Source organism: Mustela nivalis (genome assembly GCF_964662115.1).
Source record: "Mustela nivalis genome assembly, chromosome: 1".
Classification (NCBI taxonomy): Eukaryota; Metazoa; Chordata; class Mammalia; order Carnivora; family Mustelidae; genus Mustela; species Mustela nivalis.
The window spans coordinates 125,224,647-125,245,919 of record NC_139020.1 but is presented as its reverse complement, the minus strand read 5'-3'; the positions used below and the strand labels follow the sequence as shown (position 1 = coordinate 125,245,919).

Sequence of the window (21,273 nt, the reverse complement as noted above, 5' to 3'; positions counted from 1 at the left end):
CACCCAGAGCAGCTCTGAATTGCTCTGTTTCTCCTTTAAGGCTTCAAGGAAAATTTGGTTGGGAGAAAGGATTCCACAGCACCTAAAAGAGAAGAAAAATTAGAAGGCTACTAACGTTAGGGTAGCATTTCAGCTGAAAGCTTTCAGTGAAGTGAGGATAGCCCTAGCCTCTCAGCTTCTGGCTCTATGCCGTGTAAAGGCACCCCTGTCCCCGGGCTCCCAGAACTGCTATATTCAGCCCCCCTCTGTATTCCTCCCTGGGAGCAGCCTCCTCAATGCTGTCCTCCGCGTGCTCTGTAGAAGGCAGTTCACACCCTTGCCTCCCCTCCCCACCCCACCCCACCTTCCTCCCCGAAGGGCCACTATCCATGTTAGGTATTGGTACATGATTTTCTGACCCTTTTACTTTCAGTGTCGTTAGAGAAGAGCCTGCAATCATTACAGTAAGGGCACACTTTTATGAACATCTATTATGTGCTAACACGGTGGGAAGAGGCTAAAGACATGACTTATGCCCTAAAGAGTTCATTCCAGTGATGGAGAGCAGAGATGAGCACCTGGAAAGTTAGATCACAGTGCACTGTCCCAAGGTGGAAATTACAACCGATGAGAGTCACTAAAATAAGGGCTTTGAATTGGGGGGGGGGGGGGACAAGGTGCCCTGGTGGGCGTGGTCAAGCGGGACTAAGGCAGGGCAGCATGTGGCCTGATCTGTGACTCTGAAGGCTACTGGGTCATGAAGAGATGTTTCAGAGATCCTCCAAAGCTGGGTTCTACTGGGACAGGGTGTGTGGAGCAGTTAAAAGAAAGCAATGGGCTCCTCTGGGGGAAATGGGGGGGCAGCCTGGACTGGTCAGGGGCTGCCATGCTGTTAAATGTTAGAAGGGACATTGGGACTTTTTCCAATGGGAAGCCATTGAATATTTTTTTAAAGATCTATTTATTTTAGAGGGAGAATGAGCACAAGCACCTTATAGGGTTAGGCAGAGGAGAGAGAGAATCTTAAGCAGACTCCCTGCTGAGCACAGAGCCTGACTAGGGACTTTATCTCAGAATGCTGAGATCATAACCTGAGCCAAAATCATGGGTCAGACCCTTAAATGACTGAGTCACCCAGGCACCCCCCACTGAAGGTTTTTGAGCATCAGAATAACATACGTGAATCAAGCTTTGGAAAGAGTAATCTGGCTGCTGTATAATGTGACATGAAGAGGCCCAGGAGTGTACAAGGGAGGTGGGACAGGATGTTAGGAGTAAGGAGATACAGGTGACAAGACCATGAGAAAGGCAGGGACAGAGCAAAGAAAGCATCCATGACACCTGGGTTTGAGTCACACTATCAGATGGGTAGGCCGTGGCTCATCCCCTCACAGAGTCACAAGGTCCCCCTGTCCTCAAGGACAGGAACCTATTGTTTACATCCTAGATTACTTCCCAGAAAAACTTTAGGTCATCGTGAGATGTCACAGGAAACAATCTGTCTTCTGGAGCATCCATCATTCCAACCTCTAGGGAACGCTGCTGTGAACCTTCCCCTTCTCCAAGCTCATTCTTCTCCTTCATGTCCATCTTGACTGGGTAGACATGTTCATTTATCCCCACAAAGATATTTATCAGATAAATGCCCAGGACTGTCGCTGGGTTGTGCTTTCACATTTACATCAGGAGCTATGCCCAGGCATTGCTTTGCATATGTAAAGAGGAGTGGACCCAGAAGGAGACTGTGAGGTGGTTGCTGAGATCCCATAGCCTAGCAGACTAGATTTAGGTAGAAAGAGCAAGAGGCAGTACAGGGCATATCCACAGAACATTCAAAAAATCTGTAACACAAGGATCAATACTCCTGTTTTATAGTTGATGAAGTTGAGGCCCAGAGATGTTAAGTGAACTTAGTCCAAGATCGCACAGGAAGCAGACGGCAGAATAGGAACACACGTGTCTCTATGGCATCTGTAGGGGCCAAAGTTCTTCTCTCTTTCTGCCAATTCCTACTGCCCTGGGCTGCGCTCTAGGATCCTGACTATTCCTCACCCTGCCTAGTTTTCCTCATAGCTGGGGTCTGTGGTATACAGATTGTGGGTGGTTAGTCCAAGAATAATTTGGCTGGAAAATGCTATTCTAGAAAGAATAGAAGAAGTTAGCATTACCATGTGATCCAGCCATTTTACAATGAGATATAAACCCAAGAGAAATGCAAACCTAGGTCAGCACAGAAACTTGTACATGAATGTTCCTTAGCAGCCTTATTCCCAACAGCCAAAATGTGTAAACAAGCCAAATGTCCGTCAGCTGAGGGATATTCCTCCCAGCAAAAGCATATGCCCAGGAAGGTAGAAGAGATTCCTAAGCCTCAGAGCACACTGTTTGGTGTGGGATAGCAGCATCTCTCTGAGAGGTCGCTGTGACGACCTTCCCTCTGCCACGTACCACGCAGAAGGGCCAGGAAATACTTCCCCCACCTGCCCAGCATGGATTATCGTGAGCAATGCAGATGGGCTCTTTCTATGGGCCTCCTTGGAAAATTCACTTATGAAGGTCCCCCTAAATAGAGAGGTCATTTATCTTCCAGGAGACTTACAAGGGCTGTCACCTGAGCCAAGGGGAAGGCGACTCAGCCGTGACCCTCACCCCAGCTCCTAAGGCAGGTGAGAAGTGGCCTCAGAGCAAGACTGTTCCTGGTCTGCTTTATACCTGCAGAAGCATCACTGTTTTCCCTTAAGATGAAATCTGCCAAAACTTGAAACCCAAGTTTCATATTTTTTTTTAAAGATTTTGTTTATTTGACAGACAGAGATCACAAGTAGGCAGAGAGGCAGGCAGAGAGAGAAGAAGGGAAGCAGGCTCCCCACCGAGCAGAGACCCAGATGTGGGGCTCGATCCCAGGACCCTGGGATCATGACCTGAGCCGAAGGCAGAGGCTTTAACCCACTGAGCCACCCAGGCACCCCAAGTTTCATATTTTCTATAAACTCTTCAGGCATTTTTCTCCGATAGATCCACTTAATTTTGAATGTATGTGTGTGTTGCTATTGTTTTTTTAAAACTGCTTTAAGTACCTTTGATATCTTAAATAAAATAATTTAATACAGTAAACTGTTACATCATTTATTATATCCCCAAATGGATTATGGTTAAAGTTGTTTGAAAGAATTATTTTGACACAAAGATCAATTAAGACATTAGGAAGCAATTTTTAATAAGCAAAGATAATGCATTAGAAGTCAGTAATTGTCCTAGAAAAAAAGCATCAACTCATTCTCATATTTTGGGATTTGAGGTGCTTAATTTTGGGGGGAGGGGTGGAAATGCCTTTATTAAATAAGGAAAACAAAATGAATGAGAGGAAGACTTTGGATATGACTGAGTCAGTAACTAAATGAAAGGGTCTTGGAAGGTCACAAACATAAAATACATGGTCCAGGTGAACCAGAGGAAGGACAGCAATGGTTCCACACACAAAGACTCAAGGTTTGGATTCTGGGTTGACTCTGGGATAGATACACGCCCCCCCTCCCAGACCACAAACACTACGATCTCCTTTGAAGCCTTCCTTACAAATGGAGGGCTGGCCAAGGCCACGGGCAGCGATGACCTGTGACCAGTGTGGGCCCCTGTTTGCCCTGTGTCACCTGTGAGTTCTTTCATAACTTGCAGTCGAGGCCGTCCTGTCTCGGCAATTTATCCACATCTCATTTGTCAGCTCAGGCGAGAACATTCTGCACACTTTCTCTGCTGTATGTGATATGCTATCTTGGATCTGCCTGCTTCAAAAGCAATTTGGGAGTATGATCTCCCCAAAGTCTTCCTTGGCGAAAAAGAGACAGTGACTCACTGACTCAGCCTGTCTTTGCATTTTCTCCTTCCCTGAGCCCCTTGACCAGTGGAGGTTAAGTCTCTTGCTGCTTCTGACACATCTAAAGGGCCTCTTATTACTGGCAGTAGCTTCCCTTATCAGGCACTCCTGGTGCCGGTTCTTTTTTGAACCCAGCTAATTTTGTCTGGGTGCTTGACACGACACTGTGCATTGCCTTCCCCTCTTCTTTTTGCATCCTGATTTCTTATCAGGTCCAGCCTCTGTATTGTGCTAAGAAGGAGTACAGGGCAATTTTGATCATATTTGGGGCTTTGGAGCATCTCCTCTTTAGGAACCTTCTCGAGCCTTCAGTGCCCTTTTCCCCCAAATAACCCCTAAGCTAATTCTTATTAATTCTAAAAGAAGTTCCATATTTATTTCTTTGCTAAATTTTAATAGCTTCATGAGCTCTTTATTTTCATTTTCTTCTCTCCGTAGAATGTTCAATTTAGTCAAAAGTGCTCTTGTGAGGGAGAGACTCTTTCAAGCATTCAGTAAAACCATTTCTTCATCTGAGGAGGCAAGTTTATGGAGAAAAGACAACAGGCCAAGACTTCCTGTTGAAACCAGCATATTCAGGGTTCGTGGGGCTGCTGCTTTGAGTTTATCTTCCCAATCCTCTTTCGTCTGCCTAATTTTGCCAGAAGAAGGTGGTGTTTGTATGGATATCTGAACTCATTTTTTATTTTTTGTTTTGTAAGAATGTTTCATAACATGTAAAACACCAGATTTAGAGATGGCATTTGCACTTGGAGAAGGAAAATAAATCCATATTTGTCACCTCAAAAAACCAGATTGGTGATGACCCAAATGTAGGCTGCCCTTGGTTTTCAGGGAGGAAGAGGAATACTCTCCCGTTACCCTCCCACGTGTTAAATCCCATCTCAATGAAAACATAAGACATTTAGAGTGACCTGTGTGAGGATAAACAGCCCGCAAGGGGGTCTGGGAACATTGTCATCACCATAAATCTGAGCAGTGTGGGCAGTGGTGACCCTTACCCTCTGGTAGCTTCTTCCTGGTCCACATACCGACTGGCTGCGGAGGTCTTTGCCATCCGTGGAACGGGGACTTTCTTCTCGGATTTGGCTCTGGATTGCTTCTGGATCACCTGCCCCATGATTACCTCTTTACCACCTAACCACAGCTAGATGCCAGGGATCTTCAGGACAGGGCTGTGACTTTTTTTTTTTTTTTTAACTCATCCTTCTGTCCCCAGTGACTAGAGTGGGGCCTGGCACAGTGGTTGGCAAATATGTTGAGTCTTGAATGGTGGTTTTCCAGGGATTAGAGGCCAAGGAAAGAACCAAGTCCATCAAATCCTCAGGCCATTAGGTTAATCTTTCCAATTTCTAATCTATGGTGCTTTAGCTCTCAAGGCAGAGGAGGATACCTATATGGCATTGATGTGATTGGCAACACATTAAATCGTGTGTCCACGTGGGCTGTGGGCAGCATGGAGCTGGGCAGCAAGTGTGGCAGGGGTGGAGGAAGCGGGTGTCCCCAAACCGCCTGTGTTGATGCCCCACCAGGATCCCCTTGTGATCTGGCCTGACTCCAGACACTGTGGCAACTCCTCCTCTCCCTAGCTCTGCCCAGTGCCCTTGAGGTCAGGAATGCCAGTCATGAGCCATCCCCACTTAAGCATCCAGCCTGTTGTTAACTCCAAGCTCAGTTCCTGGTTTCCTTTTACATAACTTCGCGGTAGCATTTCACACGTTCCCTCCTCCTGAGGACACTCCTTGCCACTTGACTTCTAGGTAATCACACTCCCCTGCTTCCTGCCATCTCATTGGCTTTGCCTACTCCGGGTCCTCGGCTATTTCTCCTCCTCTCCTGAATCGTAGATCATATATTCTCTTCTCATTCCCGCGAGGGCCTCTGTCTATCCTGCAGCTTTCGGCATCTCTGAAATACTGATGGCTTAACACCACTGTCTCCAGTCTGGACCTCCTATCTGTGCATCTGCCTACGCAGAAGCTTCTTTTTTTTTTTTTTTTAGATTTTTATTTATTTATTTGACAGAGAGAGAGAGAGATCACAAATAGGCAGAGAGGCAGGCAGAGAGAGAGGAGGAAGCAGGCTCCCTGCTGAGCAGAAAGCCTGATGCAGGGCTTGATCCCAAGAACCTGAGATCATGACCTGAGCCGAAGGCAGAGGCCCAACCCACTGAGCCACCCAGGCGCCCTTGCCCAGAAGCTTCTACTCTGTCTTGCCACATCTCAGTTCACGGCAGCCCCACTCTTCCAGTTACTCAGGCTGAACACCTTGGAGTCATCTGGGCTCTTCCATTTCTTCCCCACCCCACATCCAGTGAGAGGTGCTAAATCTATTCAGAATCTGACCACCCCCATTCTCACCCCCTCCACCGCTCCGAACCTGGTCTGAGTAGCCACAGGCTTGCAGCTGGATCATTGCAATTGTGTGAAGCTAGAGCTTTCAGCCTTGGCACGGCCCCTGCATTCTATTTGCAGTGCAGCCCAGGGTGAGGCTGTTAACGCACAGGTCAGATGGTGTCACTCCTTGGCCCACCACCCTCCCGTGGCCCTCCATCTCACTCGGGGTAGGAGCCATTGTCTGCAGCCTCATCTCTGCTCTAGTCCCACTGGCTCTTGGCTGCTCATCTGGAACACTGGGCTACTCCCAGGTTAGAACTGTGACCCTGGCCTTTCCCTCTCACAGGCTCTTCTCCCAGGTGTGTGCGTGTCTGCCCCCCTCCTCCCACCCCATGCTTCCACATCGACTTCTCAGGCAAGGCCTTGCTGACCCAGTGGTTTGGAACTACAGCCTTCTCCCAGCTGGCCTCCTATACTCTGGCATTCTCTGTAACCTTCTCCCCTGCTCCACTGGTTCCCTTGTTACTATTTTAAAATCCCTTGTGATTGGTCAATTCCATCTGGCCTCTGAATCTCTCCACTAGAAAATAAACTCCATGAGGGCAGGGAATTTTTTTTTCATTCACTGTGGAATCTCTAGAACCCAGAACGGCGCCTGGCGCATGGCAGATGCTCCGTGAACATTTGTTTAATGAGTTCATTAATGGATCTGGATCATGATGCTAAGTTAGGAGGAAGAGAAGGTGCCTTTGATGGTTGAATCAGGATCAAAAATTGTTTCAGTTTACCAGATTCATAGGCCAAATATAGCCCCATAAAGGTAAAAACATACATGTAGATCCCTGTAGTCAGAGCCAGAAGCTTACTCTACAAACAAAAGAAGAGGAATGCACCATGAGGAAACCTAAAGCTTAGATTTGACAGTAATTTCAGAATCAAATGGCAGGGGCATTTTAAAAAATTTTTTTATTTAACTTTTAAATTTTTAAATAAATATATAATGTATTTTTATCCCCAGGGGTACAGGTCCGTGAATCGTCAGGTTTACACATTTCACAGCACTCACCATAGCACAAACTTTCCCCAGTGTCCATATCCCCACCACCCTCTCCCGTCCCCCCTCCCCCCAGCAACCCTCAGTCTGTTTTTTGAGATTGAGTCTTTTATGGTTTGAGTAACATGTTTTTGATGCAAAAAACAACAACAAAAAAACAAAACAAAACAAAACAACTTGATGGTCCCATTAACAGATGTATAATACACAGATTATGGGAGATGGTAGGTTTGCCCTAATAATCTTTGCTGCTTAAACAGCAGTGGGAGAATTGAATTTACCTCTGGGCCACATGCCTAAAAAGACAATATGAGCCCCATTTGGACAAGAGCCACCTCGGGTAACTACACGTCATGGGAGAAATGTTCACAGTATCTGGCCATTCTTTTCAGCAGGAAAAACTCAGGGGAGACCTAACTAGTTTCTTTAGCTATTTGACAAGCCATTCCGTGGAAGAAGGAGCATTCACTATTACTTTAGTCAGTGGAACTGAGACCGTTGAGAAGAAGACGAATTTGAGATAAGGATAGGAAGACACACAAATTGGTGAGAGCTACCCAAGTATGAAGCCACAGCTCCCAGAGGCAGTGAGCAACCCGTCTCTGGAGACACAGCAGGGCCCAGCAGAGAATCCTTAATAGGGGGATTCAGGACTGCATAAAATCAGGTCCTCCATGAAGCAGACATCAAGATGGGATTTGAGGTGCCAGAGATTGGGGAAATGGGAGGGGAGGCCAGAGGAAGCCAGGAGAGCCATCAGATCACAATGAAGGAGAGAGGGCAGGAAAGAGGACTGGATGGGAAGACTTTGACCACCACGCTGTATAAAGAAGTATCGGTGAGTCCGATGGGGAGTCTTTGGGGGAAAGCTGCCCAACAGAAGGGTTAGGAATTGGTCTTTGGAAGCATCCTCACTGCTCTCAGTCAATGGCTGGAAGCAGCCTATGGAGGGTGGGGCTCTAAGTGGCTTCCGAGGGCAGCAGCCGGGGCCATGAGTCGGCTATGCTCCCAAGGGTGGGAGCTCTTGCAAGTGTGTTTTGGGGGCCCTTAATGGGAACTGTGCAGGGTCCTGGGTGGACTCCATTATTCTAAGCCCTCCTAACACCACGTATCACCCTGTGCTCTCCTGGGGCTTCCAGGACTGTGAGCATCTTCGTGACAAGAACTCAGCATCCCCACCCCTGGCCTGGGGGCCAGCATGTCCTCGGTACTTCCTGAGAGCCCAGCAAGCCGAGAGCAGAGAGCAAAGTGACTCCCACGCCCAGACCCGTAGCCATGCTCTAGATGGGGATCCCTTCACTTAAAGTGAGGCTAGTAAGTGTCGCTCCGCCACAGTCCCCTGAGAAACCCGTGTGAAGTGGGGTTTGCGTGAGGATACGACCTTCCTATCGCTGCAGAAGTGCCAGGACTAAACGGAACAGCCCCTGAGCAGAGCGCAGTTGGAAGCCTCATCCATTACCCGCCTCTTCCCCTAGAAAGACAACCCTCATTTGTTATTTCCAGACTGTTTTCATTTTACTTACAGCGTGTGAAAAGTGTCGAATTGGGAAATAAATAATATTTTTTTCCGAACAGAGGTTTTGGAATCACTTCACAGATTTTGGAATTATTATCCTGTTTCCAAATGTTTGGTTTGTGTATTATTTCTTCATTTATATTTGTGAGCTCTCTGTTGCAAATGCCCTCATTTGGAAAACTCTGACAGAAGTCTGAATGAATTCGGCTGTTTGTCTGTGTTCATGTCTCATTGAGAGATGCCTCCTCCCTGTATTTTGAAGTGCAGCAAAATCTTGCATGCAGTTTGGGAAAGAGGTATTTGCTAGAACATTCCTTTCCATTGCAGTAGTTCTGCAGTGACCAGTTCTTCTCTCATTAACATCCCTGTCTCCAGGTTCTCCTCTCTACAATAGCTCTTCCCGTTAACAGGAAATTAAGATTCCTTCTCCACCTTCTGTTCAGAAACTTTCCCTTGTCCCTCTTGTCCCACTGTCGGAAGCCTAGAATTGCCCTGGTTTTCAGCCCCTCCCTAAATGGCTCCAGCTTCCCCAGGCCACACTGTTTTCATGGGATTCCTCTAGCCATCTCCTTTGGGTCAAGCCTTTCTCCTCCCTGCACAAAAAATACTGTGTCCGTTCCAGCCCCGCCCCCATGTATGCTCCCAGTCCTAAAGTATCACCTTTTCTCTCCTTTGTTATCCGTACTCTGTTAGGCAAAACCCACAGGGAGCTCAGCTGGTGAGAAAGAAAGGGGAGGTACTTCTTTCCTCATTTATCTCTGAAAGACCACACTTGTCATCTAACTGAGGGTCTGTTCACCTGCCCTGTCTTCTCCTCTCTCCACAGCCCCTTCCACTGTTCCCATCATGCACCAAGTCAGTGCCACCATGAGGAGCATCACCTTGTCATGGCCACAGCCAGAGCAGCCCAACGGCATCATCCTGGACTATGAGATCCGGTACTATGAGAAGGTGAGGCCTGCTGCCATTCAGTGGAGGGTGGTCCGCGTAGGGCACAGGTGGGCAGGCTAGATAGAGCAAGTCCTGAGGGAAGGAGGATTCTGCTGATGCAGGCCAGAAGCTCCTTGGGAGGGTTTGTTGGGTCTTCCTTGGCAAAACTCCCCAAAGTCTAGACACTGTCTGTGCCATTCTCTCAGGAGAGAATCTTCTGCTGTCTAAATGGCTGCAGTCTACCCTACTATCTAAATGGCTCAGTGGGCTGGTAGGGCCAGAACTAACTCCATTTTCCCAGGCGTGTGTTTGCTGTACTGACACAGATGCCACAACACTGCCACGTGTCCCCGAAACTTCCCAAGATTTTGTAATTTTGCAGACCAGTGTTTTCCAAAGTGTTGGACCGTGTTCTTCCGATATAAGTTTGTTTATTTATAAATGCTTGTAACGCCGTACTAGTATATTTATAGAGATTAAAACATGTAAACAGAAATGTAAAAGGATGAGCTAGAAATTATTAGAAATAGAAATTTCTGTGTTATCTACTGACTGTTCTTTAGCAGCTGTCCCTGGGACCCACAGCAGGGTACACACTGCCAAGAGGAGGAAAATGGTGCCCTGTGGAGCAGGCCCCCTTGGTCTCTGTGGGGGAGGCACCATGTTAAACTGTACCATTTGCAAAATCCCAGGAAAACACTGACCCAACACACTGTTTCTGAAAACACCAGATTTATTTCCTTGTTCTGCAAGCATTTATCGAGTGCCTGCTATTTGGCATGTACCATTTGTGATATATTAATGATCTAAACAAAGATTCCTGCCCTCTTGGGGCTTACTTTCTGATGGAAGGAGACAGAAAATGAACACAATAAATAAGGATATCATAGGGTATGTTAGAAAATGAGCCATGCAAAGGAAAATAGAAAAAGCAGAGAACCGCAAATGTGATCAAGAGGGTCAGGATTGGGGGAGGAGCAGGTTGTAGAATTAAATAGAATGGTAAAGGGAGGCCTTTTAGAGCAGGTAGGTTTCAAGTAAAGACTTGAAAGAGGTGAGGTTATTGTGAAATGGGGGAGAGAGGGGCAGATGCCTATGCAAAGGCCCTGAGGCAAGGTCATGACTAGTGACTCTAGGAGCAGGAAGAAGACCAGCATGACTGGAGTGGTACAAGCGATGGGAAAGTAGCAGACAGGTGAGAGAGATAACCAAAGGAGGTGACCATGTGGGACCTTAGAACTTCAGCTCTCCCGCTGAGATGGACTCTGTAGCAGGGTTAGGGGCTGAGGACAGACAAAATCTGACTTATATTTTAAGAGGATCATTCAGCCATCCCATTAAAAACCAACCTGCTAGATTACAATCAGCTAGAACAAGGATGATGGGGTGGAACGAGGATCCACTGGGATGGGAAGAGAGGACCAGGGAAACAGTAAATTTCAGATACAGAAACCAAAGACAGAGCAGCTGGATTTCTAGCAGGTTGGAGTTCAGACTTGGGAAGGTTTGTGCCCGGCCTGATAGGAAGATGTCCTTGATCATTTACCTAAAAGGGGACTTGCTGTGGTAGAGCATGATTGAGGTAAAGGAAGGGACAGAAACTTAACTCGATGTCTAAAACACCTCTGAGAGGGGAACAGGAAGCTAGAGGTCCATGTTTTCAGTCCAGGAGAGAGGACCAGCTTGGGCAAATCCATCTGGAATTTATGTGTCAGCACATAAACGGTATGAAAGCCCCAAGGCTGGCAGAATCACCCAGGGGACAGTGGAAATCGGAAGACAATCAGGGATGGAGACCGGCAGCCCTCTGGCATGGAGGTTGTGTTGAACAATGGAACATGACTGCCTTGGGAAACAGGACCCTAGTTTCCGGTGCCCTCCGTAGCTAACCAGCCATGCAGCCATGCTTCAATTACTAAGACACACTAGGTCACAGTTTTCACATCCATAAAATGGGAGCAGTTTACGTCCCCAAAAGTGGAGGGCCAGATGGATCTCTAATCTAGTCTGTAAGGAGATACGCCCTTTGGCCCTTTCAGCAGAACCTATGAGCAAGGTGAGAATTAGGGAGCATTCTGTTCCATTTAGAGAACATCGGGGTTTCTAGACAGTAGATTCAGATAATTCAGTGAATCGGGGGTAATCTAAACCATCTGGATTCGTAAGCAGCTTTGAACTTGGGGCCCTCGTTTGCTAGGTATCTTCTATCATTTACTAAAGTACATGTTGGGTTTCCACAAGATTTTGGACCAATCTGTTTGGACCAATTGTCCACACAGTCTCATTTCATCATCAAAGTCGACCTAAGAGTTCAGTAGGGGATCTCGTGTGACCAATATATGATGCAATGTCAGAATCACCAACAAGATGCCAACGGCCGACTTCCCACACACACTTGAACTGGAGCCTTAGAAGATCATCTCAGAAAAATCACAGGAATTTCTCCCTAGTCTGCCCCTATCTGGTACCAGAAGCTTTGTAAACATTACCTACTTTTCTCCTCACTACCCAGTGTGGTAAATATTTGTATCATTGTTATGGGGAAAGGAACCACTGCACAAAGAAGTTCAAAGCAAAACAAAACTTGCTGTCAAAGACACAGGTAGGAAGTGAGCCTAGAGCCAGGTGTGGCAAGTGGCGGGGCTGGAGAGGGGCTGAATACATGGGAGCCACCTGCCCTCCACCTTGTCCACCGGCCAAGGGCATCCACCCCAGGATGGAGGTGGACTTTGCAACAGGTGCCTGCTTGGGTCCTGGGGCTCCTCGCTCCCCAGCCCACACCCCAGCTCCTCAGCTACTTTTCCCTTTACATGCACACTTCCTCTTTTGAAACACTGTAATTAACTTCAACTTCTGATGCTATGAAGGAAGCTTAGTCTCCCATTTCAGACCACGTCCCTACTTCTCAGTAATTTATACTAATCATTAACAGACACACGGGCACAGCAGCTCCATGCCTGAGGCACCTTCCACACCTCAGTGAAGCGTATTATAGTCCTCACTCCAGAGGATGCAATGCTTTCCTTGGGAATGCGGAAGATTCTTTGGCCAAGCATTGGTTACTGTTCAGTATGTTTCTATGGAACTCTAGACTTCACTTACAAAGTGCTGGACTGTAAGATCTGTTCCATTGCCTAGACCATTTCTAATGCAAAGAAAGAAAAAGACACTGTCCTACGAGGGTATTTTGAAATAACCACAGTGATCACAATTCACCATACTTTGAGTACCTATTATGTGCCAGATATACACAGATCCATGAACTCTGAGCCCTAAAAGAAATAAAAGAAAGATGCTTGCAAGCCAGGTATAACCAATTTATAGATGATGGCACTAAGTCCCAGGAAGGTCCAATGACTTGCCCACCACCACAAAGAACCAGAACTACGGACATTCTTATTATATTCCGGTGGCGCAAACTTCTGAGCTCAGTGTTGAACTGGATAATAATTCTGCTGATGCCGAGGATCTCAAAATGAACGTGGCCTCTGAAATATGAGAGCGCATCTTCATTTTAAATGCAGATACTTCTAAGCAGAATGATCTGCCTCCATGCCCCATGAGGCCAGCGAATTCTGTCTTAGAAGATGCAAACACAGGAGAACTCAGTCTGGTAGACATCCTGGGTTCAATCCAAAGAAACAAAACCACTATGCCTCCATTCTGTGCAGCTTCTACTAAGCCAGGAGTCAGCAGAGTTTTTGCGTAAAGGACCAGAGAAGAAATATTTAAGTTGGTGGCCACACAGTCTCTGTCCCGACTACTCAACTTGCCTTCATAGAAGAAAAATAGCCGTACACAATAGATCAGAAGGCAGACACGGCTGGGTTCCAATAAAACTTTATTTACAAAAACCAGGAGCTGGCCATGGACCATAGTGTTCCAAGCCCTGAAAACCCTCCCTGGGTCTCCTACCTCACGCCACCCTCTCGATCTGTGCTTGGCACACCTCTCCATTTCAACTCTATGAATAGAATCAATGAGGCTTTGGCCTCCTCCAACAGCTCATTAATAGAGAGCTCAGATGCCGTCGAGCTGATGACACTCCCAGAGCCTCTCCATGCTCATCTCCTTACCATTTTAATATGCTCCCATTCATCATTCTCTCTTGTTTACTGTCTTGTAGCACTTTTCACTCCTGGTGTCAGCGCTTGTAGGCAAACCATGGGAGGGGCAGCCACACCTGCTCTCAGCTGTCTCCGTGATTAAGCGCTCAGATGTTTACTTGCTCTTCATAATAACTGTCTGGGCTGGAATGGGTTGGGTGAGGCCTTGGGACTTTCTGCCCTTCATATTTTTGGATCATTTTCTCCTAGAAGCCCTTTCAGATCTTGGCAATATCTTGTGCTCGATCGATGGGTCCCAATAACCGGTGTGAAGTATGGTGTTTATTCATTCATTTAGCACAGAATCCTTGAGCACTCTGGCAGTTTGGCGTCAGCCCTGTCCTGCGTGTCGGGGACGGGCGCCATGGTCTGTGCCCTCAACAGCTAGTCTCCTCCTCGTACATGCTTACAAAATCAATCATGACACCATATTAAAAAATAAAAATAAAAAGGCAAGCAACCGTGCTCTTCACTCTCACTCATTTGTCTAAGGTTGATTAATGGTGTTGGAGGGAACAAGGACAACAACTCATTTTAATCACTGAACTTCTTGAAGAATGTGTGGGCTATAAAGTGATTATGGGGTAATGTTTTTGTCCTCACAATCCTAAGACAAATACACCAAGAAGCAGTTTTCAGGAAAAGAGTGGACTGGTCAGTGTTTTGATTCTTTCAAGCGGCGTCTAATTCCACAGATTCCAGCAAAACCAGAGAATCCAGACAGCTGCCTGCTACCCGGATTTTGTAACGATGGTATTTTATCCTAATTTGCAAGGTGGTAAGGTGCTTTTTGTAACTTCGGGTCACAGATCTCCAGTGTGTTGAGATAGTAATGACCAGAGCTCTGGATGCTATTCCTTCTGTAGAGGACGGCCTTCTTTCTGCCAGATCGCTGTCAGCCTCCTTATCAGCCTGATGGGTGACCCTCTGCTGTTCCCCCAAAGTTCCCCAAGCCGCCTTCTGCCAAGTCACTCTGTCACTACTACTGTCGGCATCTGCTCATTTGCCCCAAGGAAAGGGGCTGTGCCTCAGTCTCCGCAGCCTGTGTGTAGTTCCCCGCACATGGTAGTATATCATGAATGCAGCTACCTGGCCCGAAGATTGAGTGAATACACATGAGGTCACCCTCGTCTTTATATTTTTAAAACAATGGCATTTAAAAAAAATCATCACACTATATTCTTTTGTCCTGGGTCAATTTCCCAAACGTCTGTGGCTTGTCTGAGCATATAGCTTACGTACCTCTTACCATCAGCTTTCCCTGCATTTGTCGCCATGCCTCTCAAACCGTTGTGCCGAGAACTCATCAGGGAGCCCCAGATGTGCACACAGGGCTTGGGAGCTTTCCTCTCCGTGACCCAAGCTCTTCAGTTTCACCAATGCTCCCCATTCTGCTCCAAGATTGATGGTGCAAACAGGGGCAGGCCCAGATTCGAAACCTTTGTTCCTGCACACTTGGAGATAACCCGCAATCCCTAGGATGTGCACATGGAAACGACCAGAGGCCAGGCTGGTATCTACGAGGGAGCTGAGAGTAGGATATAACGATAAAGAGAAGCAATGAAAACAGCCCATGGGAAGCCTTCCTGGAAGAGGAGGCCCTAGAAGTGTGGGCACTGGGAACCGGCAGCATGCCACGGAGCACTGGAGAGAGGCATTTCAGACAGGGAAAACAGCCTAAGCAAAGGCCGTGGGTCTGGGGGTGTGGTTCCTGGAGGGACAGCAAAGTAGCAATTTGGGGGATGTGAGATTAGAATTGCTTCCTCGTGACAGGCCTGTCAACGTAGATTTAGGAATTTTGTTTTTATTAGGTCATAGTTTTAGGGAAGGTCAGAGATCTTTTTTTAGAAAAGAAGTTGGGATTTGGTGGGGCAAGAGTAGCAGAAGAAATGGGAGGCTACAAACGTGTAGGCAGAAATGAAAGATTCCATAAGATCCGCAGCAAAGAGGAAGCACCCTAGAAGGGGACCCTGATAGGTAGAGGAGTCGGAAGGGTGAGAAGCAGAAGCAAAGTCTCTGCGGGTAGCAGGGACTATCCAGAATGGCCTCAGGCTCTGTTGCAGAGTGGACGCCAAGTCACTCAGCTAAGGACTAGGACTTGTGGGGGCTTAAAGGGTGGTCTAGAACAGCCACGGTGAGGAGTGACCAACCGGGAGATCTTGAGTGAGGAGAGAAAAGACGAGGCCTCAGTAGGAGCAAGAAAAAGGGCAGATGTTGTCCAGTTTGCTTCTACTGACCTGAGACACCACAGGGTTTTGCAAAGCTGCATGTGTTCTGTTATTCTGTCCATGAACCCTGGCAGGGAAAGGAGCAGAGAATGACAGTGAGTCCCCCAGCCAGGCCTGGAGAGCCCAGCTGTTTGCTCAGAGATTTCCTTTGGAGAGCAACCCCCCCCCCCCGACACGAAACACAGCTGATTCTTCATGCCCTTGGTCCAGGCCAGACTGTCCCCCATTCAGAGGGAGGGCCTGTGGCTGCTGGCAGCATCCCACTCATGGGGCCTGGGGGTTCCAGGGCAGAGCAGCGGGGGATGGGGCTCTCAGGAGCCGGCTACAAACTGTTCTTGCTCATTATTTCAGGAGCACAATGAGTTTAACTCCTCAATGGCCAGGAGTCAGACCAATACGGCACGGATTGACGGCCTACGGCCCGGCATGGTATACGTGGTCCAAGTGCGAGCCCGCACAGTGGCCGGCTACGGCAAGTTCAGCGGCAAGATGTGCTTCCAGACGCTGACGGATGGTAAGAGGCGGGCCAGTGAACTAGTACAGGGCCAGCACTTGGGGGCAGGGGGAGACAGGGGGAGCACTGAGAGGCTGCCTTGCAGCCCCAGTACCAACTGCATTCTGGTACCGCTCCCTTGCCTCTGGAGGGGCTGTGCACACTTTCGTGATTCACAAGGCAGGGCATCTGCCTGAAGTCTGGCTTGTTTCTCTGCTGGCATCTCAGGAGTTGGCCTTCGAAGGGTCTTTGCTCCATGAGCAGAAGGTCATAGGCCCCCACACGAATCTTGGGGGCCATGTGCTCAGGGCCTGGTGCCTCCTCTATTTTATCCTCACTCCCACTTCATCTCCTCTTCTGGGGCACTGGGAGCCAAGCCTAATTGCTATTTTTAGTATATGTGCTGCCGAAGCGAGCACCCGAGCCTAATTGCTAAGGTGCCCAGGAAGGGGCAAGAATGGGGACCCAGCAGTCCCTTGTACCCAGCAGCTCAGCTTATCTGAAGCAGCTTCAGATGGGACTCCAGTAGGTTCTGTGTCACCAGAGATAACAGACACTGTCTTCCCAACCATCCCCAAGGCCAGAAAGTCTGTCCCCCAAAATACTTCCACCTTTGGGCTTTGTTAGTTCCCTATTATAACTATCTGTCCCAGTCTTCTGAGATCACCCTTTTGAAAGGTCATGGAAATCTGATTTCCCTGAAGCCTGAGCTCTGAGCATGGGCTGGCTACCTTCTTGGGCTCACTCACTCCCTTCACCAGCCATTTACCATGGTGCGTGCTTTTATTTATCTACTTACTATCTATCTATTTTATTTATTCGTTTATGAGCTGTTGCCTGATAGTTTTCCAAATATCAGTCTATCCTCACCCTCTTCAACTGAAAGCCTTTCATTTTTTATGTATTACTTACACTGTGTACAAAATAGTCTGCCCTTCCAGAACATTTTACTTTAGGCCAGCAATTCTCAGACTAGGCACGTGATAGGACTTAAGGTTTTTTTTTTTTTTTTTAATTTACTCCCATTATAATTTTTAATAATTTAAAAATCCAACAGAAATATTTTTTAATTTTTTATTTTTTTTTTCAATTTAACAGACAGAGATCACAAGTAGGCTGGGAGGCAGGCAGAGAGAGAGGGGGGGAAGCAGGCTCCCTGCTCAGCAGAGAGCCCGATGTGGGGCTAGATCCCAGGACCCCGGGACCATGACCTGAGCCGAAGGCAGAGGCTTAACCCACTGAGCCACCCAGGTGCCCCCAACAGAAATATTTTAAAGATCAGATTATTTCACATGAGAACCATAGTGTGCTTATTCTTGGGAAAAATTACAAAGAAGCCAATATCTGGTGGGCCTTGTAGCATGAGGGCTCTGCACCCCAGCTGGGCGGGGGCTGCCCCTGTGGCGGTCCTGCGCCTTCCCAGTGATTTGTACCCGGCTGCTTTCACATGAGCTTTCACGTGAGCTGGCTCCTATAGGTTTGGTCTTTGCAACCCATTTTGAGGGTGTTTTTTATTTTTTAGGGGACTCTTCACTCATAATTTGAGGATGGTGAGATGGGGTGGAAAGGCCAGTCAGTTTGCTCAGATGAGTGACGCTGCCGGTGTGAAAAGAGCGCAGGCCGTCGTCTCCTGTTCCCGAAGGACTCTGTCCTCTCTTTGCACCTCACTTACCATCTCGATTTATGGGTACTTTGGCATCAGGAAGTACACAGGGTTAAAAACCCAAAACTCAGAATGCTCTGAGCCCTTGGCAGTTCTGCTAGACAAATCAAGAAGTAACAAATTTCTCCCAAGAAGACTATTCCTTTTACATTTGGCAGTTAAGTTTTATAAACCCAAGAGGGGCTAGATGTAAGAGAGTTTTGGTAAGTGGCCAAATTCAGGAGTATTTATCTTAATGACTGAGGTTCACACATCGGTAGTAATTAAGTTCACGGAGGCTTCAGGCCCTGTCTTCAGCACGAAGGTGAGTCTGAAGGGTGATCAATGGTAGGGTCGTTGGAGCAGGGAGGACCCATGGGATTCTGCCCAGGGTCAAAGACCACACTTTGGGGGGCAGGGGACCACCACATGCCGGCGAAGACATCATGGCCCTGGGCTGCTGTTAGCAACAGTGTGCCTACTTTTGGCTTAGCTGTCTTTTTTTTTTTTTTTTTTAACCCACTCATAAAGTATGGTATTTGCATGTTTATCAAACAGTCCAGGAGATTCTTAGGCTCCCTGGTGTTTGAGAGTCATTCTTCAATTCCTTGAGCGGAAAAAGACCCTTCTACAGATAAGGATGTCGGTTCTTGAAGCTTCTCATTCTTTAGAAATCAGTTTTAAAGACTGAAGGTCACATTGCTTTATGAAGTTTTTAAGTTATAAAGATGTTTTTTATGGACTCTTCACTGTGATTCCTTGAATTTCCTTTTTTTTTTTTTTTTTTTGGTGCCAAATTATTTTTTGTTAAACATATATGTTCCAGAACGCTCTCAGCTGAGGAAAATTGACTCTACCCTCAGTCTTTAAAATTGTTGTCTATGGAGTGGTTGGCCTCAAGAACCACATCCTTGTCTTTGGAAGGCTTTCTCCACCCACGGTGTTGAAGAGTGGTTCTTAAACTCTGAGAAGCGCCTGGAGTATTTGGTACATATGGAGATGTTCTGTTCTCCACTCAGAGGTTCTGATTCAGCAGATCTGAGGAGAGGCCCAGAAATAATCATATTTAATCATCGGGCTCAGGTGATTCTGATGCAGGGCACAGGGAGCTTTGCTTCAAGAGAACTGCTGCCGTTAGGGTTGCCGGGTAAAATATAGGATGGCCAAATAAATTAGAATTTCAGACAAAGAGTCAGCAATATTTAGGTCCGAGTATCTCCCGCACAATGTTTGGGGCATACTTAGACTACAACATTATTCATCGTGTATCTGAAATTCAAATTTAAATGGTGGGTCCGTGTTTTTGTTTAGTGTATCTGGCAACCCTCATTGTAATAGAACATATAATATTGATCTCCATGTGCCTCCGTCCTGAGCACCAGGTGAAAGAATGACCACAATTATTATTGTACCAGCCTGTACAGATTAGGGCAAAAAGTATTAGTATTGGGGGCACCTGTGATAATGTAGATGTGAAATATGCCTCACATAATTTGATCATTTTAATTTTTGTTTGTTTGTTTGTTTGTTAGCAGAAAAGAGTCTGTGGTCAGAGGGACTAAAGATTTTGTGCAAGAGCATAGGGCTTTCATGCAGGAAAGCCAGGCATTGGGCGAGCTCTGTCGACCTCTGTGACTCAGGGACTTCCCTTCCCCCTGCGTCATACAGCATGGTTCTGACCTTGGCAGAGGCCTTGATTCTGTTCTTGAATGGGAACTGTGGAGCGCTGGGTCATTTCTGGCCGTTCCTTTGCACCTGGTGCAGGGCTGCCTGGCCGCAGATATTCTGGAAATAATCTGCTCCATGAGTCTGTGCGCTCTGCTGCGTTTCAACACCTTTCTGTTTTAGAGATACTCCCGCAGGGGTTTTTCAGTCTTCCTCTTAGTGTGACTGACCAGTCTTGGAGAGACCTTCCAGATGAGGGGATGTGGACTGGTGTCACCTCTGCTGTGGGGACAAATGTCATCAGCATTTAGTTCTCAGCTTCTCTCTGTCGCTGCTGTTTCATTTTTTTGGTGGCTGTCATTTGGTTTTAGTTGTTATTACCTGTTTGTGATTGGAGATCACTCTTTGCTTCCATTGGGCTTCTGGCTCTGAAGCAGAGAAGCTGTACTCTACATGTACATGCAGCTGTCTATTTATCAAGTCTTTGGTGTCCTGTGCTGAGTCCCAGTGGTATGGGAAGGGCATGTGGGAAGGACTTAAATGCCTCTTTCTCCCCTAGATGACTACAAGTCCGAGCTGAGGGAGCAGCTGCCCTTGATTGCTGGCTCAGCGGCCGCCGGGGTGGTGTTCGTAGTGTCACTGGTGGCCATCTCCATCGTCTGCAGCAGGTAGGCCTTCCGCTTCCATGCCCGCCAGCTCGCCTCGGATCCAGGAGGCCCCTTGCCACATGCAGGCCCCTCCTGGGCCACACAGACCAGATGGGGCCTAACGGTCTGCAGACATGCCGTCCATCTCATGGTCATCCCTCCGTCTCACTCCGTGGGCAGTCTAGAATCCGCCAGATTATGTGTTTGCTCTGTGCCGAAGAGCTGGGCGAGGCTGTGAGTCAACAGCATCTGTCTTCCAAGGTCCTTTCACTCCCCCTGCGTGTCAGAGTGACAGTTCCCAAATTACATTTGACCCACCTGAGCATCGCACCCCACACGGCAGCCCATCCTCTGGTTAGAGAGCGGAGGCCCCCGGCAGAGGGCACAAGGCAGGCGGGCAAGAGGGGAGCCATGGAGGAAAATGGGAACTCTGAGCTCTGCGGAAGGGCGGGCCCTGATGCCTTGTGAATTTTTCATACAGTTGCTCCTGCCTTCAGGGCTTAGCCCAGATTCAGCTGCTGCGGAAAGCGGTGGAGCTGGCTTCCCCGGAGCTGTTCCGGCGAGCTGATGGCTGTCCTCAGCATGTCTGCCCCCGACTGATGGGGGACCCACGGCCCCGCCTGGCCTCTGAAAGACCTTGACTGGAAAGCTGATCCGAGTGCTCACGGTGGTGGTCAGGCCAGGAAACAGGATGGGAGCTAAATGTTCAAGTGAGAGAGCTCCCGCTCCCAACCCCGGGAGATGCCTGAGTGAGCCTCCCACGGGGGCAGGGGAGCTGGGCGGACACCGGAGCAGGGCAGCGA

The 21,273-nt window shown here is 47.8% G+C and overlaps 1 protein-coding gene across 1 annotated transcript in view; it reads left to right on the top strand.

The window, feature by feature from the left end:
* EPHB1 (EPH receptor B1) overlaps nt 1-21,273 on the top strand; it is a 417,459-nt gene that overhangs the window by 315,614 nt on the left and 80,572 nt on the right. The window contains exons 6-8 of the mRNA XM_082715150.1: nt 9,586-9,710; nt 16,375-16,537; nt 20,383-20,491. Coding sequence (XP_082571276.1) covers nt 9,586-9,710; nt 16,375-16,537; nt 20,383-20,491 — 397 coding nt within the window. The remainder of the gene's footprint in view (nt 1-9,585; nt 9,711-16,374; nt 16,538-20,382; nt 20,492-21,273) is intronic.